This window comes from Acartia tonsa, chromosome 14 (assembly GCF_053477335.1).
Source record: "Acartia tonsa isolate MP-2025a chromosome 14, ASM5347733v1, whole genome shotgun sequence".
In the NCBI taxonomy this organism is placed as follows: Eukaryota; Metazoa; Arthropoda; class Copepoda; order Calanoida; family Acartiidae; genus Acartia; species Acartia tonsa.
This window is the reverse complement of record NC_137273.1, coordinates 25,159,909-25,181,460: the sequence shown is the minus strand read 5'-3', so window position 1 is coordinate 25,181,460 and position 21,552 is coordinate 25,159,909. Positions and strand designations below refer to the sequence as shown.

General features: G+C 32.1%; 1 protein-coding gene across 1 annotated transcript in view; it reads left to right on the top strand.

Moving 5' to 3' along the window:
- Positions 1–21,299, top strand: part of LOC145306012 (uncharacterized) — a 53,876-nt gene extending 32,577 nt beyond the window's left edge. The window contains exons 13-15 of the mRNA XM_080147944.1: positions 19,381–19,454; positions 20,103–20,176; positions 20,960–21,299. Coding sequence (XP_080004070.1) covers positions 19,381–19,454; positions 20,103–20,176; positions 20,960–21,008 — 197 coding nt within the window. The 3' untranslated portion in view covers positions 21,009–21,299. The remainder of the gene's footprint in view (positions 1–19,380; positions 19,455–20,102; positions 20,177–20,959) is intronic.
- The last annotated feature ends 253 nt before the right edge of the window (positions 21,300–21,552 follow it).

Below are 21,552 nucleotides of genomic sequence, written 5' to 3'. Positions count from 1 at the left end.
AAGGGGCGATGGAGAGGCTATGTAGGGGCTATGCTATATAAATTAAGGTAAGGGGCTATTAAGTTTGTGGAAGGAGCGATGAAGGGGCGATGTAGGAGCGATGGAGGAGCGATGTAGCAGCGATGTAGGGGCCATCAAGTTGCAATGTTATATAAATTTGGAGAAGGAGCGATGAAGGGGCGATGGAGGAGCGATGTAGGAGCGATGTAGGAGCGATGTAGGGGCCATCAAGTTGCAATGTAATATAAATTTGGAGAAGGAGCGATGAAGGGGCGATGGAGGAGCGATGTAGGAGCGATGTAGGAGCGATGTAGGAGCGATGTAGGGGCCATCAAGTTGCAATGTAATATAAATTTGTAGAAGGAGCGATGAAGGGGCGATGTAGGAGCGATGTAGGGGCCATCACAGTACAATTTAATATAAATTTGGAGAAGGAGCGATGAAGGAGCGATGAAGGAGCGATGTAGGAGCGATGAAGGAGCGATGTAGGGGCCATCAAGTTGCAATGTAATATAAATTTGGAGAAGAAGCGATGAAGGGGCGATGTAGGAGAGATGAAGGAGCGATGTAGGAGCGATGTAGGGGCCATCACAGTACAATGTAATATAAATTTGAAGAAGGAGCGATGAAGGGGCGATGTAGGAGCGATGGAGGGGCGATGTAGGAGCGATGGAGGGGCGATGTAGGAGCGATGGAGGGGCGATGTAGGGGCCATCAAAGTACAATGTAATATAAATTTGAAGAAGGAGCGATGAAGGGGCGATGTAGGAGCGATGGAGGGGCGATGTAGGGGCCATCAAAGTACAATGTAATATAAATTTGGAGAAGGAGCGATGGAGGAGCGATGAAGGGGCGATGTAGGAGCGATGTAGGGGCCATCAAGGGACTAAGATATATAAAATCGTGAAGGGGCCATGAAGAGGCGATATTTTATTAAATAGCCCCTTGGGATAAGAGGACATATCATCTCCTCTTTAGAAGGGGCAATAAAGGAGCGATAAAGGATCATTTAATCGCCTCTTAGGGCAAGGGGCTATCAAATCGCTCCTTTCAAGGAGTCATAACATCGCCTCTTGTTATATGGGGCTATTAAATCGCTCCTTTCAAGGAGCCAATACATCGCCCCTTGTCATAAGAGGCGATCAATTAAAATCATCGCCCCATATGGAGCGATGTCATGGAAAGGACTATACCCCAGGATTATGTATAAATTTAATATTTATCTTACAATCTGGTTAATATTGTATCCTTCTTTATGTAAGGTTTTTGAATTGAAGTACTCGGTATATTATAAATATAATAAAGTCAAGTAAAGATTTTCCAGAAAATAGTCCAAGGTATCCACCAAAAGCAATTAGTATGTCAGTAAGCTCGGAATCAAGGGTTTCTGTTACCTCAACAAACTTATCCTTTCGTCCACGCAGTATAATTGTAGTTCTAAAAATAGAGTTGAGGTTAGAATTTGTATTCTATGAATGTAATGTTAAAGTAAAGGTAATTACATAGAGTATCTATTAATCTAGGTTATTATTCTATAATAAGAAATTCAAATTTTACTTACTTGTCTTCAAGAACTTTTAATTTAATAATGATGTTACTTTCTCATTATTTGATTCGCTATAAGCTTCAATTCTGTCCAGCAAAATTTCATCAGAACACTTGGGCAAACAATCTTTAGAATCTGTTGGGCAATACATTTGGAAATCTGTCATAGTATTCAGTTTTTCTTTTAAAGTATGAGCCTCTTCTTCAATGCTACAGTCAGTAAGAGAACTAAATTCAAAAACATTGGTAGAAATAGAAGGTTTGCATGTAATGTTCTTAGCTTTCATAAAATTATCCTGAAGTCTCTTTTTCCAAGAATTTGTGTCTGGTTCTATGTTGCATTGTTTTCTTTTGTGGTGAAGCTGTCCTTTGTATCTATGTAAGTTATTTGTTCTGATGAGAAGGACAGTTCAAGACTTTTCTGAAATTATATATTCAGATAATATAAATAATTCAAATTTTAGCATTTTTTTATTGTCTACCTGAAGTAAAATATGGGTTAGGTTTGTCTGTTTTGTAGATAAAGATGTCATATTTGATACCAGTTTTCAAGGATAGGTACAGACCATTTCCTATTTAAATATTTGTTTTTAAAAGTAGCCAGCCCAATTAGTAATTCATGTTTCTACCCAAGGACTGTAAGGCAGACATTAAGTTGATTATATAGTTGTGTTATGTTACTATTAAATTGCTAGAGGTTGTCTATGATGATTAAAAAATAAAAAGGACTTAATACCAAGAAAAAGTTCTGTATCTAATGTAAGAGGTATTGTTATTATATTTTTTTATTATTAATACAATCATAGCCAAATTTTTTCCATTGCCAATTTATCTTTAGACATAAATGTGATTCCCTGAAAAGTAGAACCCCATCAGTCTTATTGTTACTGAATACTTATATTGTAAGTAAAACATAAAAAATTATATAATAATAAAAGTTCTAGACATTTAGCTGTCGTTGGGGGGCAACACATCATAAAATTGACGACCTCTCCATTTGCCCCCCAAATATTATTTTAGATTTATTTCGCTTGTTGGTTATACCTTATTCCTGCTGGCGACCTAAATTGACGAAAATAAGCTTATAATTTTGTTTCTAGGCTACGTAATTTAATTTCAAAATTTTTAACATGAGCAATATCATTTTAAAATGCCTACAACTTTCAGCAGATAGGTCGATGTATTTCTTGCAGGCTTCCTTTAATCTAAAAAGTTCTCTTTGTTTATATTTTGTCATCCTAAGTTATTTACTGTGATGATTTCATTAAGAAGAATAAACAAGCATTAAAATCTAAAGATTAAATATTTAGGTATAAAGATATGACATATGTTTTAAAAATGGTTATGATTTAAACACAAAGTAAGATTAAATTTAAGAAGTAAGACTATGAGTATGTTATTTTAGAGATAAGGGAAAATCACGTAAATAAATATTATTCAGAAGAAAATTAGAATTTGTATGTTATATCCGCTTCTTAATGCATAACATCACAGTTACTGTAAGTAAGGCTGATTGTTTAAAACAAACTATAAAAAAATTACATTAAGAATCAGTAATTCTTTTTGAGGTGACATAAAGGAGAAGAGTTTTTACAACCCTTCCACTAGAGAAAATAAGAGTGTTTGAATAAATAAATTATATCATCTTTTTTAATTTGGTCTGATATTTTACGAGCTGGATGAAAAGGATATTCAAACAATAACAAAAAATTTTCAAAAATAAGAAATTTGGTCTCATATTTCCATAGAAATTGGTCTTTAATTCTTTTCTGCATAACTGTATCACAACTTTTACTGTTAATATAAATGTTCTTGTTTTATTTAGATGTTAAATTTTTTTTTTCTTAGTAAAATATTTAATATTCATAGCATATTGATTCTTGTCATGATATTTTCAACAAGGATAAAAGCTTTCAAGAGATAAATATCTGAAGAGCATATAACCAACATTAAATAAATGGTAATTGTGCGGCCGGTTTGGGGTATAACCAAAAGCTTTCTTTTAAAGCAAACCGCCCTTTAAAGAAACAATGTTTTATCAAGAAATATTGATTATAGATATTTTCAATACTCGCAACAAAGGGGTAGGTAGGTTTCGCAGAAGGGGGCGAGTTTTAAGATTTTGAAATAGGACTAGAACTCTAAAATTTGGCATGGGAGTTGCTTTAATGGGGTATAACGTGGATTTGTGAGAAAAAAAACGGCGGCGTAACGCCGCTCCCGCCAAAAACCGCCGGATTTTTTTTTCATGTTTTTTCGCCAAATTAGACAATTTTGAATCATTCAAGACAAAAAATTTTGCTAACAAAATTTTCCCTATATTGTCTCCTGACACTTAATGGAATTCTGCGAAAGCTACCTCCCCCTTTATAGTAATAAGCCAAATATTCTTGCCTGGAAAAAAACATGTCAAACTTATCAAAATCTACACATCACCACATAATTTCAGAATTCAAATAAAGCCTTGTTTGCAATGTCTTCAAGGACATTATGAGAGAATGTAATATTGCATAGCCAAGTTTTTTTGTTGTTAATTCAGCAAAAAAATAATTCCCCTCTATAACCTGTAATATTTTGTAATTTTGGGGTCAAGGTGTTCATATGGACAAACTTCACATGTAAGGAAGTGTCGCTAATAAAAGAGATTATAGCTTTAGCAATTTTTTTTAATGAATTAATTCAATATGGTTATATAGAATTAATTTTTAGATTATTAGTAAATAGAAGTTATCATATGACGTAAAATTACTGATTAAAAAATATTTTATTAGTAAGAAATACTTATTTGATTAATAATTATAATAGAAGGATTTAGTCATTTGGATCTTTATATTAAACCAATGATGACAACATCCATAACTAGGAAGACACAAAAAAATGGATAAAAATATTTACAAAGTCATTTAAAGAGTAGATGGTAAATAGTCATTAATTAAGGATCATGGAAAGAAAACAAAGTCATTCCTAAATTAGGACAGAAGTCACCTTCCTAGGAAGGACATAAGTAGCCTTCCTCAAGTGAGAATTTGTTAGATGAAGGGCATAACATGCCTCCCTTAACAAAGATTTTGCAAGATTGAGGACATAAGTAGCCTCCCTTCACCTCATAAAACCTAGCTTTTTGATCCTTCACATAGCAAAATCTTGCATAAAATTGGTTTTTGGTCCATCACATAGCAAATTCTTGGAAAACTTAGCTATTCTGTCCATCACATAGCTAATTCTTGCAAAACATAGCAAATTCTTACAAAACATAGCAAATTCTTACAAAACATAGCAAATTCTTACAAAACATAGCAAATTCTTGCAAAACATAGCAAATTCTTACAAAACATAGCAAATTCTTGCAAAACATAGCAAATTCTTACAAAACATAGCAAATTCTTGCAAAACATAGCAAATTCTTACAAAACATAGCAAATTCTTGCAAAACATAGCAAATTCTTACAAAACATAGCAAATTCTTAGAAAACTTAGCTTTTCTGTCCTTCACATAGCAAATTCTTGCAAAACATAGCAAATTCTTGCAAAACATAGCAAATTCATGCAAAACATAGCAAATTCTTGCTAAACATAGCAAATTCTTGCAAAACATAGCAAATTCTTGTAAAACATAGCAAATTCTTGAAAAACTTAGCTTTTTTGTCCTTCACATAGCAAATTCTTGGAAAACTTAGCTTTTCTGTCCTTCACATAGCTAATTCTTGCAAAACATAGCAAATTCTTACAAAACATAGCAAATTCTTGCAAAACATAGCAAATTCTTACAAAACATAGCAAATTCTTACAAAACATAGCAAATTCTTGCAAAACATAGCAAATTCTTACAAAACATAGCAAATTCTTGCAAAACATAGCAAATTCTTACAAAACATAGCAAATTCTTGCAAAACATAGCAAATTCTTACAAAACATAGCAAATTCTTGCAAAACATAGCAAATTCTTACAAAACATAGCAAATTCTTAGAAAACTTAGCTTTTCTGTCCTTCACATAGCAAATTCTTGCAAAACATAGCAAATTCTTGCAAAACATAGCAAATTCATGCAAAACATAGCAAATTCTTGCTAAACATAGCAAATTCTTGCAAAACATAGCAAATTCTTGAAAAACTTAGCTTTTTTGTCCTTCACATAGCAAATTCTTGGAAAACTTAGCTTTTCTGTCCTTCACATAGCTAATTCTTGCAAAACATAGCAAATTCTTACAAAACATAGCAAATTCTTGCAAAACATAGCAAATTCTTACAAAACATAGCAAATTCTTGCAAAACATAGCAAATTCTTACAAAAAATAGCAAATTCTTGCAAAACATAGCAAATTCTTACAAAAAATAGCAAATTCTTGCAAAACATAGCAAATTCTTACAAAACATAGCAAATTCTTGCAAAACATAGCAAATTCTTGCAAAACATGGCAAATTCTTAGAAAACTTAGCTTTTCTGTCCTTCACATAGCTAATTCTTGCAAAACACAGCAAATTCTTACAAAATATAGCAAATTCTTGCAAAACATTGCAAATTCTTACAAAACATAGCAAATTCTTGCAAAACATAGCAAATTCTTACAAAACATAGCAAATTCTTGCAAAACATAGCAAATTCTTACAAAACATAGCAAATTCTTGGAAAACTTAGCTTTTCTGTCCTTCACATAGCTAATTCTTGCAAAACATAGCAAATTCTTGCAAAACATAGCAAATTCTTGCAAAACATAGCAAATTCTTACAAAACATAGCAAATTCTTGCAAAAAATAGCAAATTCTTACAAAACATAGCAAATTCTTGCAAAACATAGCAAATTCTTACAAAAAATAGCAAATTCTTGCAAAACATAGCAAATTCTTACAAAACATAGCAAATTCTTACAAAACATAGCAAATTCTTGCAAAACATAGCAAATTCTTGCAAAACATGGCAAATTCTTAGAAAACCTAGCTTTTCTGTCCTTCACATAGCTAATTCTTGCAAAACATAGCAAATTCTTACAAATTATAGCAAATTCTTGCAAAACATTGCAAATTCTTACAAAACATAGCAAATTCTTGCAAAACATAGCAAATTCTTACAAAACATAGCAAATTTTTGCAAAACATAGCAAATTCTTACAAAACATAGCAAATTCTTGGAAAACTTAGCTTTTCTGTCCTTCACATTGCTAATTCTTGCAAAACATAGCAAATTCTTGCAAAACATAGCAAATTCTTACAAAACATAGCAAATTCTTGCAAAACATAGCAAATTCTTGCAAAACATAGCAAATTCTTACAAAACATAGCAAATTCTTGCAAAACATAGCAAATTCTTGCAAAACATGGCAAATTCTTAGAAAACTTAGCTTTTCTGTCCTTCACATAGCTAATTCTTGCAAAACATAGCAAATTCTTACAAAACATAGCAAATTCTTACAAAACATAGCAAATTCTTGCAAAACATAGCAAATTCTTACAAAAAATAGCAAATTCTTGCAAAACATAGCAAATTCTTACAAAACATAGCAAATTCTTGCAAAACATAGCAAATTCTTGCAAAACATGGCAAATTCTTAGAAAACCTAGCTTTTCTGTCCTTCACATAGCTAAATCTTGCAAAACATAGCAAATTCTTACAAATTATAGCCAATTCTTGCAAAACATTGCAAATTCTTACAAAACATAGCAAATTCTTGCAAAACATAGCAAATTCTTACAAAACATAGCAAATTCTTGCAAAACATAGCAAATTCTTACAAAACATAGCAAATTCTTGGAAAACTTAGCTTTTCTGTCCTTCACATTGCTAATTCTTGCAAAACATAGCAAATTCTTGCAAAACATAGCAAATTCTTACAAAACATAGCAAATTCTTGCAAAACATTGCAAATTCTTACAAAACATAGCAAATTCTTGCAAAACATAGCAAATTCTTACAAAACATAGCAAATTCTTACAAAACATAGCAAATTCTTACAAAACATAGCAAATTCTTGCAAAACATAGCTAATTCTTACAAAACATAGCAAATTCTTGGAAAACTTAGCTTTTCTGTCCTTCACATAGCTAATTCTTGCAAAACATAGCAAATTCTTGCAAAACATGGCAAATTCTTAGAAAACTTAGCTTTTCTGTCCTTCACATAGCTAATTCTTGCAAAACATAGCAAATTCTTACAAAACATAGCAAATTCTTGCAAAACATTGCAAATTCTTACAAAACATAGCAAATTCTTGCAAAACATAGCAAATTCTTACAAAACATAGCAAATTCTTACAAAAAATAGCAAATTCTTGCAAAACATAGCAAATTCTTGCAAAACATAGCAAATTCTTACAAAACATAGCAAATTCTTGCAAAACCTAGAAAATTCATACAATGAGGGTCTCAAACTCAAAAACGAATTTTCAGCGCGATCCGACCACCGGTTCTCAAGATACGGTGACCTGGTGTCCTTGGTACCGACGGTAAGATTTGGGAAATGGTTCGAATCCTTAGTAAATTTAGCTAAGTCCAAAAATTTTCTGACACTTAGAATATTTTCGACCTGGTGTCCTCTTAGTAGGTACGCTTGGTGTCACTTAGGTATTTTTCTTCAAAAATTTGACTAAGCGTCAAAATATTTTTAGACTTAGCCAAATTTACTAAGGATTCGAACCATTTCCCAAATCTTACAGTTGGTACCAAGGACACCAGGTCACAGTATCTCAAGAATCGGTGGTCGGATCGCGCTGAAAATTCGTTTTTGAGTTCGGGACTCTTATTGCAAGAATTTGCTATGTTTTGCAAGAATTTGCTACGTTTTGTAAGAATTTGCTATGTTTTGTAAGAATTTGCAATGTTTTGCAAGAATTTGCTATGTTTTGCAAGAATTTGCTATGTTTAGTAAGAATTTGCTATGTTTTGCAAGAATTTGCTATGTTTTGCAAGAATTTGCTATGTTTTGCAAGAATTTGCTATGTTTTGCAAGAATTTGCTATGTTTTGTAAGAATTTGCTAAGTTTTCCAAGAATTTGCTATGTTTTGCAAGAATTTGCTATGTTTTGCAAGAATTTGCTATGTTTTGCAAGAATTTGCTATGTTTTGCAAGAATTAGTTATGTGAAGGACAGAATAGCCAAGTTTTCCAAGAATTTGCTATGTTTTGTAAGAATTGGCTATGTTTTGCAAGAATTTGCTATGTTTTGTAAGAATTTGCTATGTTTTGCAAGAATTAGCTATGTGAAGTACAGAATAGCTAAGTTTTCCAAGAATTTGCTATGTTTTGTAAGAATTTGCTATGTTTTGCAAGAATTTGCTATGTTTTGTAAGAATTTGCTATGTTTTGCAAGAATTTGCTATGTTTTGTAAGAATTTGCAATGTTTTGCAAGAATTTGCTATGTTTTGTAAGAATTTGCTATGTTTTGCAAGAATTTGCTATGTGAAGGACAGAAAAGCTAAGTTTTCCAAGAATTTGCTATGTTTTGCAAGAATTTGCTATGTTTTGCAAGAATTTGCTATGTTTTGCAAAAATTTGCTATGTTTTGTAAGAATTTGCTATGTTTTGCAAGAATTAGCTATGTGAAGGACAGAATAGCTAAGTTTTCCAAGAATTTGCTATGTTTTGCAAGAATTTGCTATGTTTTGCAAGAATTTGCTATGTTTTGCAAGAATTTGCTATGTTTTGCAAGAATTAGCTATGTGAAGGACAGAATAGCTAAGTTTTCCAAGAATTTGCTATGTTTTGTAAGAATTTGCTATGTTTTGCAAGAATTTGCTATGTTTTGTAAGAATTTGCTATGTTTTGCAAGAATTAGCTATGTGAAGTACAGAATAGCTAAGTTTTTCAAGAATTTGCTATGTTTTGTAAGAATTTGCTATGTTTTGCAAGAATTTGCTATGTTTTGTAAGAATTTGCTATGTTTTGCAAGAATTTGCTATGTTTTGTAAGAATTTGCAATGTTTTGCAAGAATTTGCTATGTTTTGTAAGAATTTGCTATGTTTTGCAAGAATTTGCTATGTGAAGGACAGAAAAGCTAAGTTTTCCAAGAATTTGCTATGTTTTGCAAGAATTTGCTATGTTTTGCAAGAATTTGCTATGTTTTGCAAAAATTTGCTATGTTTTGTAAGAATTTGCTATGTTTTGCAAGAATTTGCTATGTTTTGTAAGAATTTGAAATGTTTTGCAAGAATTTGCTATGTTTTGTAAGAATTTGCTATGTTTTGCAAGAATTAGCTATGTGAAGGACAGAAAAGCTAAGTTTTCCAAGAATTTGCTATGTTTTGCAAGAATTTGCTATGTTTTGCAAAAATTTGCTATGTTTTGCAAGAATTTGCTATGTTTTGCAAGAATTTGCTATGTTTTGCAAGAATTTGCTATGTTTTGTAAGAATTTGCTATGTTTTGCAAGAATTTGCTATGTTTTGTAAGAATTTGCAATGTTTTGCAAGAATTTGCTATGTTTTGTAAGAATTTGCTATGTTTTCTAATTTTTAAACAAATGAACATAAAATCGTCAATTTTAAAGATTTTATTGAATTTTAAAAACTGGGAAGCAAAATAGGTATATGACTAGTAGATTATTCAACAAAATCACCGCCTCTACCGGCCTCCTCAACCGCCGGCAGGTCCAGGTCAAAATGTACCTGTCCAAGCTGGCGTAGTTCTCATTGATAGTGGCAATGAGGGAGGTCTTTGTAGTATGGGCATGTCTATTGGTGCATGCTTCAAAGTAGCCCCAGGCCCAAAAGTCCATTGAATTAAGATCGGGCTGCTTGGAGGCCACATTTCCTTAGGAGCATGAGTAACCGCCAAATTGACAAAATCCATGTTTTTGCTCTCATTTGGGCTAGGATTTAGCTACAGTGGACTTTTAAGTACTCAAAATGCGTGTCTCAATGAGCTTAAGACACACACAAAAAATTTGGGTCAAATTTCCAACTCCTTCCCTGTCGGGCCCTACTGTTTGTGATTTCTTAAGGCTCAAAATCTTGAAAAATCGACCTCATTTCGGCTAGTATTGAGCTAAAATGGATTTAAACACGGCAAAATGTGTGTCTTAAGGAGCCTAAGACACTCACAAAATTTGGGGTCAAGATTCCAACTCCTTCCCTGTCGGACCCTACGTTTTGTGATTTTGCGCATAAAACCACCGGCGCATTTGGAATCTGCCTTGTTGAACATATGCGCGGCCAGCTCGGTGTACACGTCCATCTTCGTCCAAAGATTTTTTTGTGCTAAAAGGTCATTACCTAAGCTTTCTATAGTGGGGTCAAACGTCCTGATTGGTCAAGTAGTTTTGACGCTATGGCCGTTTTAAAATGTCCGGATTTATGAGCCGCACCCTGTATGTTTTAAAATCTATATTTTGTAGCTTGACTGACTGACCAACGGACCAAGTAAATATAATAGATGCTTTTTGGTATAGGAAATCTTTACTAAAAAACTCCATCCATAAATCTAAGATAAGTGGCAGAAGGTGATCTATGGTAAATGATTTGATTTGATCTTGAATAGCAGCCGACAAATTTACATTTTTCCCATATAACTTTATGGACTCTAGGATTGACGTACAGACAGACAAAGTGAATTAAAGAGCAGCTTCTCTACTGAAAAGGATACATAGTTGGTTAAAGGATTCAGGATTTTTCTCTGCAATAATTCTTTGCAGAATAAGGTATGAACTTAGATGGTACACCAACAAACGTCCTACTGAGACAAACGTCCTAATGCGACAAACCTCCTAAACGATGTAACTAATTATTTTTTTAATATTTGTTACATTAATAAATTGTTATTTTTAGATTTCAATTATAGAAAAAGTAGGAATAGAATAGTTTTTCCATTCTTTCTTTTTTAGAACAAGTGTTTTTTATATTGTGAAAGTAGAATAATTTTGATTCAGTTGATTGTAATACTTGAAAATAGAAATATAAACTTAATTGCTAAAATTAAATTGTTTATTACTTACCCGAAACATCACAACGACAAACGTCCTAATACGACATCTCTTAAGTAAAACCTCCAAAGTTTTTTTTAAAAACTAAATCTTCCAAATTTGATATAAAAATGTTCTAAAATAAGAGAAAATAAAAATTTATTTAATTAAAAAAATTAAGTTATATTTTTGTAATGCACAGTTGTATCGGGTTCGAAACCATTCCGTTTGATAGCCAACACAGACTTTGGGAAAACTGTCAAACAGATTTTTAAAATCTAACCCATGGTTAAAGTTATTCAAAAATTAAATTTCAGTTAAAAATAATTTCCATTTTGAATTTTATATTGTTAAATATTTATACAATTAGAGGATTTTGTCCTTAAAGAGGACTATTCACGAACAAGAGCAAGTGATTCTAAGCATCTTCCAGCATTGACTCATAGTATTTTTTTTAGTGAATACTAGGTTTATGTTTAATATTTGCTTTATCGACTAAAAAGTTAGGTTTCACCATGGTTTTATAAGAAAAAACTTTGAAATGTAAAGCAAATTTTAAAGCAATATCATCAAATGCTTTGTTGAGTTCAAAAGACAAAATTAAATAACACTGCAGAAAAGCATCAAATGTTGTAAATTGCAAAAGTACATTAAACTGTTTACAAGTTACCAACCCTTTTTCTAAATATACATTTTTAATCACAATAATCTATTTTGTGTCAAAGCTTTTAAACAACAGTTTGAACTCATTAAAACATTCGATGATATTGCACCAAACAATGCTTAACATTTCAAAGTTTTTTCATATAAAACCATGGTGAAACCTAACTTTTTAGTCGGTAAAGCAAATTTTAAACATAAACCTAGTATATTTACTAAAAAAATACTATGGGTCAATGCTGTAAGATGCTTAGAATCACTTGCTCTTGTTCGTGGATAGTCCTCTTTGGAAGATTTTTTTTATTTCATAATTTTTAAAAAATTTAGGACGTTTTACTAAAGAGATGTCACTTTAGGACGTTTGTCCCTTTAGAATGTTTGTTGCATTATGACGTTTAGGACGTTTGTCGCATTAGGACATTCGTCGTGGTAGGAGGTTTGTCAGTGTACCACTTAGATAGGTTATTTAAGTATTTCCTTAATGTTTCTTCTAAAGGTGGTTCTTTTGCCTACCCCCATACGACTCTAATTTTTCTTCTAATTACATCTTACAGAATATAATTTAAAGATATGCTGTGTGGTTTTAAAACAAGAAAAAAATATTGGGATATAATCACAAAATCTTTCTTATGTATTATATGTTTTAATATTTTTATTTTGTATCCTGACTGACAGACAGGCCAAGTAAATTATTTAATTGATGTTTATAAAGGGAGTATTATGCAGAGATAAAATCAACCTTATTCAACGTTCACTCAAAGCCCCAAAAATAATGGACTTAAAAGTGTATTAAACTGTATATAAGACATTTGCAAATATATTGATACCATTAATTTGCCTCTTAAATCAAAAAAGGTATGATTTTTTAATATTTTTCTCTTGCTACAAATCAAATTTCAAATTTGAGTCACCAAAAATCCTAAACTAATTTTTGCTCTAGAAGAATCAATTTTTGGAGTTAGAAAGTGCTTAATACCTCATTTTAATCGCCTGGCATTGCTTTATAATATATAGGAAATAACTTGGTTGTTTATGGAACATCTGACTAAAAAATCGAGGTTTTGTGATATACCCACTTTAGTTGTTGCTCCATAAATGATATTTTTTTTCCCAATTTTTTTGGCTGTAAAGAAGCTTTATATATTCATATAACATTCACCTAAATTTGACTTTAGATATTTTATTTATAACATCACCAGAGGGAATTGAATTTTGGAAAAAAATTTCAATTTATATTTTACACTACTATGCATTGTTCTTGTTCTTGTTTCTAAAAAATATTCATATTATTAAAAAGAGAATCATTTAACGCTTCTATAGGTATGTTTATCATTTTTCTAGGCTAAATATAACTATAATTACACCATTTTAAAGTTAGACATCATAACATATTAACACAATTATTGAATCGGTCTGTATTATTAAGCTGGCAACCCTTAAAACAGCTGCATTTCATTATCCTATTATATAAAGTAGTAAGCTTTCTTGTCTTCAGCTTAAGATTTCGACAATTACAGTACCTATTAAGTTCTCTGTTTTTTGGAATTTTGAAAAAAATATCAATTTATATTTTACACTGCTATGCATTGTTCTCGTTCTTGTTTCTAAAAAATATTTTATAATTAAAAAGAGAATTATTTAACCCTTACAGATCGGGGGGGGGGGGCTCCAAGAGCCCCTCCCTCTAGTTTTTTCGATCTCATTTTTTTTTGTAGGTAAGATGGAGTTCTGTGACTTTATGACTTTTTAAGTTTAGTAATTATACGTCAGCAAGAGTTGATTTTATTAGGATATCTGGTCTGTGTCGGTCATGGTGTACGGTCAAAGTCGGTTGGGTAGCACCAAAATTAGAAACAAATTCTAAAAAAATCTTAATTTCTACATTATGACTTTTGTGTATAAGGAGAAACCTAAAATTTTTTTGGTGAATACTTAGATATCAATGACCTTCTGAGAAAAAATGTGTTATGACCGTTTGACCCCTCCCTGACCGACTTTATGACCGATTTTTGTCCGGCTTTTACTACAGACATATATCATGAATATCGTGGCTTCTATTACAACTAGAGTCCTATAAATTTTTTTGGTAAATCCTTGAGCAACATCAAACAGATGAAAATATTAATCGGCGCCGCCAACCGCCGTTTTACCGCCGTAACCGCGGAAAATGGCGGTTTCTGTTATTTGCCGTTTTTTGGCGATGATCAGAAAAAGTAATTTTTTTGATATGAAAAATAAAAGTTCGTCCTAAAATTTGGTCATCCTAGCTGCAAAATTGGCCGCTCTACAGCTGTTTTAAAATTTAGCTAAGGAGCAGCCTGGCTGCTATGACTAGAAAAAGTAATTTTCTCTAAAAATACACATGAACCACCGAGATAGAGGGGGGGGCTCTTGGAGCCCCCCCCCCCCCCAATCTATTAAGGTGGGAATAGGGGCCCGAGCTGTAAGGGTTAATGCTTCTATAGGTATGTTTATCATTTTTCTAGTCTAAATATAACTATAATTTCAGTATTATTTAAACATCATTATATTCAAGTTATTGTAATTTTAACCCATTAGTGCCGAGCACCACTTTTATGGGCCAATCGAACTGAAAGTTTCAGGGAAGCTTTATAATGGTCAAAACGGAATTTGTATTTTTTTGTTTTGCTCTAGTGGCGTGCACAGGAAAGTTGCAAAAAAACCCGGTTCGGCTCGGCCATAAAAACCAACCAGGCATTATTACCCGTTTTGGGCGGTTTCCGCTGGCGTTAAAACCTGGTTTTGCTGTAAAAACCCGGTTATTTCGACCGAAAATCAAAAAATTTCAAATTTAGTGTTTAGCCGGCGATTTCGGGTAAAAAAAACCCTGTTTTGTTGTTGTTGTCAAAAAAGATCTATTAGTGAAACCGGGTAATAAAAATTTCAGACTCCAAATGGAAATGCCGAACCGGGCTTATATAGGGCGTAAAAAAACGATAAAAAAATCATATAAAAAATAATAATTTAAATAAAACGAATTCACAAATAGATGTACTTGTCAATAAATTTTAGATTTAACGAAAAAAATCAGCGACTTTACTATAAAAACAAAAAAGTTAGATGGGGTATTTTGAATTTTCATGATTTTCAAACTTTGTTGATCTATACCGGCAAACGGAAGTAAGCAAAACTACCTGCTCCAGGGGGAAATGAAAGCCAGGGAAGTAGAGGGGGGATTCATACTGAGAATGATGCAATTATGAAGCTGAAAACCGTTTTTTTTTACATTTTCTGGAACCGGGTTTTAAAACCCGGTTCGGCACTAATGGGTTAAATAAAATATCAATATCAAGAACTATTGGAACAATTTTTACCTTGCAAAACAAGGTGTTATAAAGTGTAAGATCCCTCACAATACCTATCTGTCTGTCTATAATGCATTACACATGTAATGCTAATAAAGAGGATGATATAAGAGTGCTATTATAATGTGAACTTCTCATAATTGAATGGGCTTCCCGAAACCAGAGACCATGAAGTTGGCCTAGTCACTACAAGGGGGAGTGCAGGAATATCCAGGGGGAGGTGCTTGCAAAAGGGTAATTTTTTTAGGGATGGGGGTAATCACCCCCTATAATATATTATGGGGGGTATAAACCCAGCCGAGCGCTGCAGCCATAGTCATTATTTTGTAGACAGAGGTATAAAAAATTTCAAAATTGTAATATTATTAAAATAGCAGTCACTCCTAGGTTTTATTTAAGCAATGTCCACTCCAATGTTTATTACTCCGACGTTTGTCCACCTCAATGTTTGTCCACTCTGACGTTTGTCCCATTCCTATGTTTGTCCACTCCGATGTTTGGGACTCCTGCATTTGTCCACTCCGATGTTTGTCCCACTCCTGCGTTTGTTCCACTCATGCATTTGTCCCTCCAATGTTTTTCCACTCCTACATTTGGCATGGAACCGATTATTGGTTGGGGTGCTAGTTTGATTCCTAGATTTTTAAGTTTTCAGGATTTTTTACTTCTATTAAAAAAAATTTAAAAGGCTGGGTTTATACCCCCCATAATATATAATAGGGGGTGATTACCCCCATCCCTAAAAAAATTACCCTTTTACAAGCACCTCCCCCTGGATATTCCTGCACTCCCCCTTGTAGTGACTAGGCCAACTTCATGGTCCCTGGTTTCAGAAAGCCCATTCAATTATCAGAAGTTCACATTATAATAGCACTCTTATAGCATCCTCTCTATTAGCATTACATGTGTAATGCATTATAGACAGACAGATAGGTATTGTGAGGGATCCTACACTTTATAACACCTTGTTTTGCAAGGTAAAAATTGTTCCAATAGTTCTTGATATTGATATTTTATTTAAAATTACAATAACTTGAATATAATGATATTTAAAAAATACTGAAATTATAGTTATATTTAGACTAGAAAAATGATAAACATACCTATAGAAGCATTAAATAATTCTCTTTTTAATTATAAAATATTTTTTAGAAACAAGAACGAGAACAATGCATAGCAGTGTAAAATATAAATTGATATTTTTTTCAAAATTCCAAAAAACAGAGAACTTAATAGGTACTGTAATTGTCGAAATCTTAAGCTGAAGACAAGAAAGCTTACTACTTTATATAATAGGATAATAAAATGCAGCTGTTTTAAGGGTTGCCAGCTTAATAATACAGACCGATTCAATAATTGTGTTAATATGTTATGATGTCTAACTTTAAAATGGTGTAATTATAGTTATATTTAGCCTAGAAAAATGATAAACATACCTATAGAAGCGTTAAATAATTCTCTTTTTAATAATATAAATATTTTTTAGAAACAAGAACAAGAACAATGCATAGCAGTGTAAAATATAAATTGATATTTTTTTCCAAAATTCAATTCCCTCTGGTGATGTTATAAATAAAATACCAAAAGTCAAATTTAGGTGGATGTTATATGAATATATAAAGCTTCTTTACAGCCAAAAAAATTGGGGAAAAAAATATCATTTATGGAGCAACAACTAAAGTGGGTTTATCACAAAACCTTGATTTTTTAGTCAGCTGTTCTATAAACAACCAAGTTATTTCCTATATATTATAAAGCAATGCCAGGCGATTAAAATGAGGTATTAAGCACTTTCTAACTCCAAAAATTGATTCTTCTAGAGCAAAAAATAGTTTAGGATTTTTGGTGACTCAAATTTGAAATTTGATTTGTAGCAAGAGAAAAATATTAAAAAAACATACTTTTTTTGATTTAAGAGGCAAATTAATGGTATCAATATATTCGCAAATGTCTTATATACAGTTTAATACACTTTTAAGTCCATTATTTTTGGGGCTTTGAGTGAACGTCGAATAAGGTTGATTTTATCTCTGCAATTAATATAATTGAATAGTATTTGAGAAAATCACTAAATAACGGTAGATATTATTATGGTCTAGCTTAGCAACTAAGAAAGATATAGAAGGCATCGATCTAAACTTCTTGAAATCTTTTTATCTCTTCTTCTTATCATAATTTTAGAAATACAAATATCTTTTTTCTTGTCAGGGCGTTTGATATTCAAAAGTCTAATTCCCAAAACAGTACCTCTAGTAACAGCGAAGCTATTCTGGTACATCATCAGGCATATACTTACGTACAGTAAATTCCTAATTTTCAATAATACATACTAGGCACTATAATGCAATCTACGTGGGTGTTCAAAAATTAAATCAACTACAAGTCTTGGAGAGTTGTCTTACCCTCCACCCCCACCCCACCTGATCAAATAGCAATATAACCTCAGGACAAATACCAAGTTTTAAAAAAAATTAGAGTGTTAAGGCAGAATAACATTTTATTTTTATAAAAAAATATATGAAAAAGGAGAGAAAAGAAAGGAAGGGATTTTTAATAAATGATAAAAAATTTCCAAAAATGGTCTTCTAAAATTTTGTTAAATTTTCTCTAATTTCCAATAAGTTTTTAGTAGCGAAGCTACTCTATAATTCGAAATGTCCGTCTGTCTGAGACAAAGTGGGGGAAACATGATTTTCTCGGCTCCTAAAAAAGATAGAAAGCTGAAATTTCTTGTCAACTTTTTTATTAATATGGAGAATAAATAAGTATGACACATTTATGTCGGTCAGACTCCTTTTTAGCAGGTTTTTGGCTATTTTAATATTTTTCAGAGACAAACTGGGGAAATTGGATTTACTCAGCTCCTATAAAAGATAGAATGCTGAAATTTTTTGACAACATTCCCATCATTAAGGAGCACAATTAAGTATAAAACATTAATGGCGGTGGGACCGCTTTTTAGCAGGTTTTAGGCTATTTTTATATTTTTCACGTTTTTCTCCATATCTTCAGTGTTTATGGTCCGATTTTCAAAATCTTGTCAGTTATAGATTCAAAATTAAATTTCCCGTCGTTTAAAGAAAACAACCATGACGGCCAGACTGCCTTTTTTGCAGGTTTTTGGCTATTTTTAAATTTTTCAAGTATTTTCCCTATCTCTGATGTATATGGTCCGATTTTCCAAACTTTTAAAGTTAAGGATATAAACATTAAATTTTCTGTCGTTTTAAGAAAACAACCATGGCGGTCAGACTGCCTTTTGTCATGTTTTTGGCTATTTGTATATGCTATATTTCCCCTTATCTTTGTTGTTTTTGGTCCAATTTTCAAACTTTTTTGGGATATCAGTATCAAAATATTTTTTTCCATTGTTATAAGCATCTTTATGTAATCTACTTTGACCGTCGTCATCATACAAAATAAAACAAGGTTTAGTGTTTATTTACCCCAATAAATCTATTCTTGATTATAATAAATATACTTTAAATCTACTTGTACGTAGTCCCATCCACAATTTTTTGTGGTTCGCTACTTATGAATGTTGTCATCCTTGTTTTTTTTTTATATTTGCAAATGTCATCCTATGCAAATATTTGCATAGGTATTAATAAATTGCACATATAGGAAGAAGAATTTATGGCTACATCCTTAGAGGCTTTTACGTCAGGGGTGGCATCAATAATGATGAAAAAATTTATAAAAATCATTTTTTTTATCCAAATAGGCAAAAAATGTTTGGAAGTTTTTTAGGGAAAAATACATTTACTAGACTTCATGCTTAAGTATTCACATCAAGAATGGTCTAGTATGAAAAAAAGTCTTTTTTTAATAAATTACAATAGTTAAGGTTATAATATTATTTGGTTAATCTATTGCTTTGCTGAAGTCAAAGGTGCGCTAATTAATTCGTCAATGTTTTTAATGCAAAATTTTCTAATGTGATATGATATATTGTTTTCAGGTCATGCAATGAAAGAAGTTAATGTGTATGGGTATACGACTCCTAAACAAGATACCATCACGTCAAACAAAGAGGTGAAAAGTAGTTTCAACTTTCTGTGTTCATGGAATTATATCAGGATTTAAGATTTAAAGCAGGGCTCGGCAGCCGCGCGCCATCCGTGACTAAGCCTTAAATCTAACCCTGTTTATTGCTTTGAAAAATATTTTGAAAAGAGGGATTACCATATTTGGATCAGGTTTAGACTTCCAGTTGATTTTTAAAATTGTAAGAGGTTGTGTTCTCTCACCCCGTTTCTCAATCAACTAATGACGACATTTGGTGTAAGAAAAAGGGGAATAATTGTTAGGAAATTATTCTGCGCTTAAAAAACTAAAGCTTCTTCGAAAAGAGGACAAGACAGGTTGAATTCCCTGAAGCTTACATGCGGCTGACGCGCGGCTGCAGAGCTTTGGTTTAACAGTTATACACAAAATATTCCCTCCTGTTGTTGAAACGTTTGAACACTCAACTTAATGAACCAACCAATCAAAATTCTATAAAAAGTCCCTATAGTTTTAAGCCAAGTAATAATAAATCGTTATTTCAAAATCTTGTGAACTAGGGAACCCATCCTATCAGATTTCACCACCTGCCCTTTTGATTTCTCAATTCTAATTATGCATGTACTACATGACTTATAACCTCATTTTGATTACATTAATCTACATGAATATTATTAGAAATGTGAGACCTCAGTTGACGTATTCATGGAATCACCAAAACCTGGCCCCAGCGGTTTATCAAACAAATTCAGGATCATAGAATAATTATTAATAGAAAATCCAGGAGGGAATATAGAAGACAGTAAACGGAAAATATTTTTCCAGTATCGCTTCGAAACCGATTAACCTCCGCTGGATTAAAACTGGTTCTCAGCCATACTGAAAAATCATGTAAACCATCGTATGATCAACCTAATATTTTGTATTTTAGATAAAAAAATAAATTTTATTTTATTTTGGGGTGATAGGATTTTTTTTGGGGGAGGCGGGGTTAGTCGACCCCACTATTTTATTTTAGTTTTAAAAAGAATTTTTTTTTATGGGGGGGTGTCCCACCCCCCAAAAAAATAGTTATAAACCTTTCCGAGACCTATGAGAAGCTACCCTGTGAAGGAGAACCTGATCGGTTCAGCGGTTAGCGAGATCCTTTGGTACAAACAAACAGAGATCGTTCTACTTTGTATTATAGATGGAACAATTGAATAAAAATCGGTGTGTTGGGTTTTCATTTGGTGAGAGGTTAGGTCTTTCGATTAAAGTTTGTTGGTTCTACATAAAGCATCAGCATAAATAGCATAAAAGTAGGATATCAAAATAGTTCCTACACACAAGAAGTTAAACAATATTGTAGTAAAAATCGCTCAAATTTTCTTTCCCGCATTTGTCCCAAAAAGGAACGGTTCGGATAGGTATTATTTTTTCATTTCTGGTATCTCAATACATAATACTAGCTTGAAATCTAAAAGACCGGTGAAATTCAACAACCCAAACTTGGCTTAAATTCTATTTCTCAGTAATTATTATTCTATGACTAGAGCCTATCCTGTGAAACCCATCTATCAAAATTCAAGTGATGATGATTAATTTAATCATCAAAATACAGTTCAAGTCTTCATATTCAAGAATAGTGACAATCAATTTACAAATTCAAGTTGAAGTTCCAAGATCTTAAATCATAAAATAACAGTTTAGAAAAGTGAATACAGCACTGAGATTTGGCATTATTAAATCACAATATTTTCTTTTAAATTTTCTAAAGCTCTTTTATAAAAAACTACTTAGTTCTTAAAACTTTTGTTACTTGACATTTAAATTTTTTGTCTACAAGTATGGGAATTAAGTGGAATGGAATTTTGTCAGAGAATCTATAAATTCACCCCATCCATTTTCAAAACTAAGAAGGTTCTTTCCTGGGGGGGGGGGGGGCTTCCAAGTATACAATATAACCTAACCTTACATTACCTAAAATTATACATAAACAAACGAAAACTATCCCTCCTCCTTATTTTCAGTTTATTTCCAAATAAGATGAGGGATTGGGTTAGTGCTCGACTAGGCACTCTGAGGTAAACTTTTAAATGTGCTTGACATCCTAAGATAAATTATTTCATGTCTCCAACAAATTTTT